This window comes from Bubalus kerabau, chromosome 5 (genome assembly GCF_029407905.1).
Source record: "Bubalus kerabau isolate K-KA32 ecotype Philippines breed swamp buffalo chromosome 5, PCC_UOA_SB_1v2, whole genome shotgun sequence".
Taxonomy (NCBI): domain Eukaryota; kingdom Metazoa; phylum Chordata; class Mammalia; order Artiodactyla; family Bovidae; genus Bubalus; species Bubalus kerabau.
Window position 1 is genome coordinate 24,065,234 of NC_073628.1, and position 8,263 is coordinate 24,073,496.

Consider the following 8,263-nt stretch of genomic DNA (forward strand, 5'->3'; position numbering starts at 1 on the left):
GGTGAATAAGGAACCTTGAAGGAGAATGAAAATAAGTGGGCAGAAGTTGAAGGAAAGGTGGAAAGTTAAAGTGTCTTGAAATTGAAGTTGTCAATGGTATCAAGTAAACAGTACATCAGAATATCCACTTGGTTTAAAACATCTGATGTAATTCATGAACGATACTGTGACACAGACAAATCAGTTTTAACTGTTGCCATGCTGTAGAGAGGGGAACACCAGCAAAGAGACTTAGCATCTTGTTCAAGGCAGTACAGCCAGGATTAGTTCAAGGCAGAACACTCAGTACAATTAGATTTGGCTTCTTCCACAGCAACACATCCCTTCTAGATGTGAGCTAGCCACCAGAATAAAGTTGCTGCGAAAAGACTTTGTAAAGTTCTGAAACACTTTTTAGAGAAAAAGTGTGGCTTTCATTTTCAGTAAAGGTCTCATTGGAAAAGACTGATGCTGGGAGGGATGGCAGGAGGAGAAGGGGACAACAGAGGATGAGATGGCTGGATGGCATCACTGACTCGATGGACATGAGTCTGAGTGAACTCCGGGAGTTGGTGATAGACAGGGAGGCCTGGCGTGCTGCGATTCATGGGGTGGCAAAGAGCCAGAGATGACTGAGCGACTGAACTGAACTGAACTGAAAGGTCTATAAATTGCATTTAATCCCTTCAATCTTTGTTTTCTATTTGTCTAATACTTCTGGTTTTAGAAACACTTTTTCTTGTCCATGGAGATGTTTTATTGTGTTAAGAATTATCTCCCTGCTCCAGCATATTAAGCCACATACTTTGGACTTGAGATGATGTCAGTTTTTTTCCCTAGTTAATCCCCTTTTTATGTCAGTTCACCTCATAATCTTGATTTATCTTTCATCCTTGGGAAATTGTAGATTGTATAGCATTGCACAGGGAGATTTTCTTTTTAAAATAGTACATTGGTCCTTGAAACGTAAAGCTTAAGATAAAGATTTGTTTTGAAGACCTTTGAGGTGTTACTTGTAACAAAGATGAGCCCTGAGGAAGCTCCATAACCAAATTCTTTCATTATTTCTGTGGTAAGTTTCTTTTTAAAATTTTTAATTGAAGGATAAAATTGCTTTACAATGCTGTGTTAATTCCTGCTATACAACAACATGAATCAGCCATATGTATACATGTATACGCTCCCAAGGGGCTCCCTCCCACATCCCCCATCGACCCCTCTAGGTCACCACAGAGCACTGAGCTGAGCCCCTCGTGCTCTACAGGAGCCTCCCACTAGCTGTCTGCTTATACACAGTAGTATACATATGTCAGTCCCACTCTCTCAGTTCATCCCAACCGCTCCTTCCCTCACTGTTCAACAAGTCCATACTCTACATCTGCATCTATTCTTGCCCTGCATACAGGTTCATCAGTACCATTTTTCTCGATTCCATATATACATATGCATTAATATAGTATATATATTTTCTCTTTTTGCCTTACTTCATTCTGTTTGACAGACTCTAGGTTCATCCACATCACTACAACCGACACAATTTTATTTCTTTTATAGCTGAGTAATTGGCATCCGGTCCCTACTTCATGGCAAATAGATGGAGAAACAATGGAAACAGTGACAGACTTTATTTCCTTGAGCTCCCAAAATCACTGAGATGGTGACTGCCTCCTTGAAATTAAAAGACACTTGCTCCTTGGAAGAAAAACTATGACCACCATAGACAGTATATTAAAAAGCAGAGACATTTCTTGCCAACAAAGGTCCGTCTAGTCAAAGCTATGGTTTTTCCAGTAGTCATGTATAGGTGTCAGAGCTTGAGCATAAAGAAGACTGAGAGGTGAAGGACTGATACTTCTGGATTGTGCTGTTGGAGAAGACTCTTGAGAGTTCCTTGGGCAGCAAGGAGATCAAGCCAGTCAATCCTAAAGGAAATCAACCCTGAATATTCACTGGAGGGACTGATGTTGAAGCTGAAGCTCTAATACTTTGGCCATCTTATGTGAAGAATCAACTCATTGGAAAACACTTTATTGCTGGAAAATATTGAGAGCAGGAGGAGAAGGGAGCAGCAGAGGATGAGATGGTTGGATGACATCACTAACTCAATGAACATGGGTATGAGCAAACTCCTGGAGATAGTAAAGGACAGGGAGACTGGTGTGTTGCAGCCCAGTTCAGTTCAGTCACTCAGTCATGTCCAACTCTTTGCAACCCCATGAATTGCAGCACGCCAGGCCTTCCTGTCCATCACCAACTCTTGGAGTTCACTCAGACTCACATCCATCGAGTCAGTGACACCATCCATTCATCTCATCCTCTGTCGTCCCCTTCTCCTCCTGCCCCCAATCCCTCCCAGCATCAGAGTCTTTTCCAATGAGTCAACTCTTCGCATCAGGTAGCCAAGGTACTGGAGTTTCAGCTTTAGAATCATTCCTTCCCAAGAAATTCCAGGGCTGATCTCCTTCAGAATGGACTGGTTGGATCTCCTTGCAGTCCAAGGGACTCTCAAGAGTCTTCTCCAACCCCACAGTAGTGTTGCAGCCCATGGGGTCACAAAGAGGTGGACATGACTTGGCAACTTAGCAACAACAATATTCCATTGTATATGTGCAGCATAACTTCTTTACCCATTCCTCTGCTGATGGACATCTAGGTTGCTTCCATGTCTTGTCTATTGTAAATAGTGCAGCAATGAACATTGGGGTTCAGTTCAGTCATGTCCGACTCTTTGCGACCCCATGGACTGCAGCACACCAGGCTTCCCAGTCCATCACCAAATCCCAGAGTTTCCTCAAACTCATGTCCATTGAGTTAGTGATGCCATCCAACCATCTCATCCTCTGTCATCCCCTTCTCCTCCTATCTTCAATCTTTCCCAGCATCTGGGTCTTTTCCAATGGATCAGTTCTTCGCATCAGGTGGCCAAAGTATTGGAGTTTCAGCTTCAATATCAGTCCTTCCAATGAACACTCAGGATTGATTTCCTTTAGGATGGACTGGTTGGATCTCCTTGCAGTCCAGGGGACTCTCAAGACTCTTCTCTATCAGAGTTCAAAAGCATCAATTCTTTGGTGCTCAGCTTTCTTTATAGTCCAACTCTCACATCCATACATGACTACAGGAAAAACCATAGCTTTGACTAGACAGACCTTTGTTGGCAAAGTATGTCTCTGCCTTTTAATATATTGTCTAGGTTGGTCATAACTTTTCTTCCAAAGAGCAAGTGTCTTTTAATTTCATGGCTGCACTCACCATCCTCAGTGATTTTGGAGTACTGAAAATAAAGTCTGCCACTTTTTCCACTGTGTATTTTGAATTATGATCTTCACAGGGAATGTGCCCAGTAGTGGGAGTACTGGGACATAGGATAGTTTTATACCTAGTTTCTTAAGGAATCTCCATAATGTCCTTCATAGCGATTGCATCAATTTCCATATATAGTTTCTCCCACAAGCACCTCAGCTTTGAAAATCTCATCTACAGTCACGCATCATCTGACATCATTCAGTAAAAACCTCAACACTAGTGCATCGAGGCTTTAATGAGTTTTTGACAAGGCAGAAGTTAATTTTGAGAAGTAGAAGACACAATGGACAAAAGCAAACTAAAGAGGAAGAACAAATTTGGATGTATACCTGGATTGGGAGTTTGATCTACGAGGATTCAGCCTGAGAACTTGAGAAGCTAGAAAGTCAATAGAGAGGAGCACTCGATTAAAAGTGGGTGAGGTGGGAGGGGGGTTCAGGATGGGGAATATGTGTACACCCATGGCAGATGCATGTTGATGTATGGCAAAACCAATACAATATTGTAAAGTAAAAAATATTAATAATAAAAAATTAAAAAAAAAAGTGGGTGGAAGGTATGGACAGCCAATGGGAGTCTTAATTGAGAGCAAAGCTGCTTCTGACAGATGCTGAGACGAAGTGCTTGATAGAGAACCTTTGCTGCCACTAGACTTCCAGCCTATGGGAAGATAAGGGCAGAGAATCACAGAAATCTTCTTTCTTGTTTGCTGGATGGTGCAGTCATTCCTAGAATGGATGAAATATGAATACACTATTGAATGAAAGTGAAAGTGTTAGTTGCACAGATTTGTCTGACTCTTTGCAACTGCAGAGACTGTAGTCCATTAGGCTCCTCTGTCCACAGGATCACCAGGTGGGATATTGGAGTGGGTTGCTATTTCCTTCTCCAGGACATTTTCCTGACCCAGTGATTGAACCTGGTTTTCCTGCATTACAGGCGGACTCTTTACTGTCTGAGCCACCTGGGAAGCGTATCTTACTGTAAATTATAATAGATAGCCCTTAGTGTTAATTGTTTCTTGACATACTCACTTCTTGTTTTTATTAAAGTCATTTCATATTTATTTGTTACTTTTCCCAAAACTGCCAGATTTCAGAAGGCAGGGACCCTGGTTTAAGGATTCCAATGACCCTCAACAAGAGGAAGTTTAATCTAGTGATTATATATATGGGCCTAAATTTAGACAGACCCAAGCACATGGGCTCTGAAACACATTGTCTCTGTGGGCAACTTACCTTAATACTGAATATAATTATTATGAAATATAGAATATATGTGCATGATGTTTTCAATCTTGGCAGCCAGAAACTGTAAAGGGTCTTTGTCAGGCACAGTAATGGATATTCCAGAAATGGTAATAACAGTCATTTTTCACAATGATTTTTTTTCTTAATTATGCCAGATAACTGTCTGTTGAAAGAAACTGTCTCCAGAAACCAAAGCACGTAATATCAAGGGTATAAACAAACATTTCTATCACTGGGAAAGTAATCTCTCAGGAAATGGTCTTGAGGGAGTCTTTGAATAATGAAGTCACCGAGATCCACAATCCTAATAAAACTTCCTATTCTCCTGTTATCCACTAGTCAGGAAAAGGCACGGCCTCATTCCTTGTAGCTTGGAGGGGTTTTGAGCAAACCAATAACCAGAAACATGCTCTTCAAAGCAGAATGACATACAAGGTAAGTCAGAGATTCTGATTCTTAGGATCAGATTGGGAGGAGAGAGTTCTGAGCTCAAAGCAGCCATCTTCAATTCACTATGGTCATTTTCTTTCCCAGGACTATTGTGGACAAGAGACAGTGGAGTATGGCATTACAGTTCTAAATTAAAGGAAGGTGAGTACGTGGTTGGCCCTGGTCAGTCATGTAACACGGTGGTTATCAGTGCAAAAGGTGAGAGTCAGACTGCCCAAGTTCACCTTCTGGCAGCTACTCAGTAGTTTTAGGGCTGAGTTTTGGGTGAGTTACTTAACTCAGCTTTCTCATTTGCAAAATGTGGATAATAGTATTGTTACATAGCTCTTAGTACACAGCCTCACATAGTAGCCACTTAAATAAGTGCTGGCTTGAAACAATTATCATTAACCCTAAAGCCACTAGAGACAGGAGATCCTGGAAAAATATGAGATCTCCTTCTTTATTTGTCAACAATGACCCAGAGGTGGGAGCTCTGAGAAGTCACAGTCTCTTCTGCTGGTCAAGGAAAAGTCCCCAGTGTCAAACAGAAGTAGGAGAGACAGGGCACAGAAAATGGACTGACTTAAAGACCTAAAAGACATCTCTTATTTTTGAATGAACTGGAATATGAATATATGTCTGCTTCTTGTAGAAGTGCCAGCGGTCACTCGGGAGGCAAAGTCTAGCCTCTTTATTGTTCTCTGGAAGCTCAAGTCACTTAGCTATTAAAGTAGATCCATAGCAAACGGTAAAATCCTTCCTTCCACACGAAATCTCAAATGTCTTGGTGGATTTTATTCTTAAGAATGGGAGGTGGGTGCTGGGAGGGTATAGTGGTGTTTCTCTCAAAATGGTTCTCTTTTCTTTCCCCCATGGACTGGGTTTTCTCCAGGGGAGAATGGCAGCTGAGAACTCTTCAGTGACAGAATTCATCCTTGCAGGCTTAACAGACCAACCAGAACTCCAGATCCCCCTCTTCCTCCTGTTTCTAGGTTTCTATGTGGTCACCGTAGTGGGGAACCTGGGCTTGATAACGGTGATTGGGTTGAACTCGCGCCTGCACACCCCCATGTACTTCTTCCTCTTCAACCTCTCCTTAATAGACTTCTGTTACTCCACCACCATCACTCCCAAAATGCTGATGAGTTTTGTCTCAAAGAAGAACATCATCTTGCATGCAGGGTGTTTGACTCAACTGTTTTTCTTCTGCTTCTTTGTCATCTCTGAGTCCTTCGTCCTGTCAGCGATGGCATATGACCGCTATGTGGCCATCTGTAAGCCACTGGTGTACACAGTCAGCATGTCTCCTAAGGTCTGTTTACTGCTTTTGTTGGGTGTGTATGTGATGGGGTTCTCAGGGGCCATGGCTCACACAGGAAGCATAGCAAGTCTGATCTTCTGTGTTGACAACCTCATCAATCATTTCTTGTGTGATATCCCTCCTCTGCTTGAGCTGGCTTGCAACAGCTCTTCTGTGCACGAACTGGTGGTCTTCATAGTTGTGACCACTGTTATTGGAATGGTCACTGTCACCATCTCCATCTCTTATGCTCTAATCCTTTCCAGCATTCTCCGCATTCACTCCACTGAGGGCAGGTCCAAAGCTTTCAGTACATGCAGCTCCCACATAATTGTGGTTTTCCTTTTCTTTGGTTCTGGGGCTTTTGTGTATCTCAAACCACCTTCCGTTTTGCCCCTTGACCAAGGGAAAGTGTCGTCCCTGTTCTATACCATTGTGGTGCCCATGTTAAATCCACTGATATATAGTTTGAGGAACAAGGATGTCAAAGCTGCCCTGAGGAAAACCTTGCAAAAAAATAATTTCTTGAGAAAGGAGTAGTATTTGAAGAAGTAGATAAAATGTTTTGTTTATTAGCTTGTGTGTGTTTTCAACGAAGGGTGTAAGTTCCATTTTTTCCCCTCTCTTGTACAGAAAGTTTTAAGTCTTTGTGTCTGGATGTGCAACTAACACTTTCACTTTGGGCTTCCCAGGTGGCACTAGTGGTAAAGAACACAACTGCCAATGCAGGAGACATAAGAGATGCATTAGATCCCCTGGAGGAGGGCATGGCAACCCAGTTCAGTATTCCTTTTAAAAAATTAATCTATTTATTTTAATTGGAGGCTAATTACTTTACAATATTATGGTGGGTTTTTGCCATACATTGACATGAATCAGCCACGGGTGTACATGTGTCCCCCCATCTTGATCCCCCCTCCCACCTCCCTCCCCATCCCATCCCTCTGTGTTGTCCCAGTACACCAACTTTGAGTGCCATGTTTCATGCATTGTACTTGGACTGGTCATCTATTTCACATATGGTAATATACATGCATCAATGCTATTTTCTCAAATCTTCCCACCTTCACCTTCTCCCAGAGCCAAAGTCTGTTCTTTATATCTGTGTCCCTTTTGCTGTCTCACATGCAGGGTTGTTGTTACCATGTTTCTAAATTCCACATATATGTATTAATATATTGTATTGGTGTTTTTCTTTCTGACTTACTTCACTCTGTATAATAAGCTTCAATTTCATCCACCTCATTAGAACTGACTCAAATGTGCTTTTTTTTTTAAAGGCTGAGTAATACTCCATTGTGTATATGTACCACTGCTTTCTTATCCATTCATCTGCTGATGGATATCTAGGTTGCTTCCATGTCCTAGCTATTGTAAACAGTTTTGCAATGAACATTGGGGTACATGTGTCTCTTTCAATTCTGCTATCCTTGGTGTGTTAGCCTGGCACTGGGTTTGTTGGGTCATATGGCAGTTCTATTTCCAGTTTTTTAAGGAATCGCCACACTGTTCTCCATAGTGGCTGTACTAGTTTGCATTCCCACCAACAGTGTAAGAGGGTTCCCTTTTCTCCACACCCTCTCCAGCATTTATTGTTTGTAGACCTTTTGATAGCATCCATTCTGACCGGTATGAGATGGTATCTCATTGTGGTTTTGATTTGCATTTCTCTGATAATGTCCACTCCAGTATTCTTGCTGGAGAATCCCATGGACAGAGGAGCCTGCTGGGTTACAGACAACGGGGTTGCAAAGAATTGGACGTGACAGAAGTGAGTGAGCACTGAGTGTTTGGTTCAGATGTATTTCTCCTTCCCCTTGATCCACCCTGAATATTCTAATATTGTTTTATGCATATGCTCTACAATCATAGATCATTTAATCTTGAATGGGTCTTATAAACCATTTAATCTAATCTCATTTAACAGACTTGGAGACTTGGAAATATTACATATGTTTTCCAGGGCCACAGAACTGGTGCCACAGCTGGGACTGGA

At 41.9% G+C, this 8,263-nt stretch overlaps 1 protein-coding gene across 1 annotated transcript; it reads left to right on the top strand.

Moving 5' to 3' along the window:
* Positions 1–5,865: 5,865 nt before the first annotated feature.
* LOC129653711 (olfactory receptor 145-like) lies at positions 5,866–6,807 on the top strand. The gene has a single exon (XM_055583422.1). It carries the CDS (start codon positions 5,866–5,868, stop codon positions 6,805–6,807), a length of 942 nt encoding a protein of 313 aa, XP_055439397.1.
* Positions 6,808–8,263: the final 1,456 nt, after the last annotated feature.

What these genes read in the sequence shown, in the direction of transcription:
- LOC129653711 (XM_055583422.1), top strand. Translation starts at nt 5,866, where the DNA reads ATGGCAGCTGAGAACTCTTCAGTGACAGAATTCATCCTTGCAGGCTTA.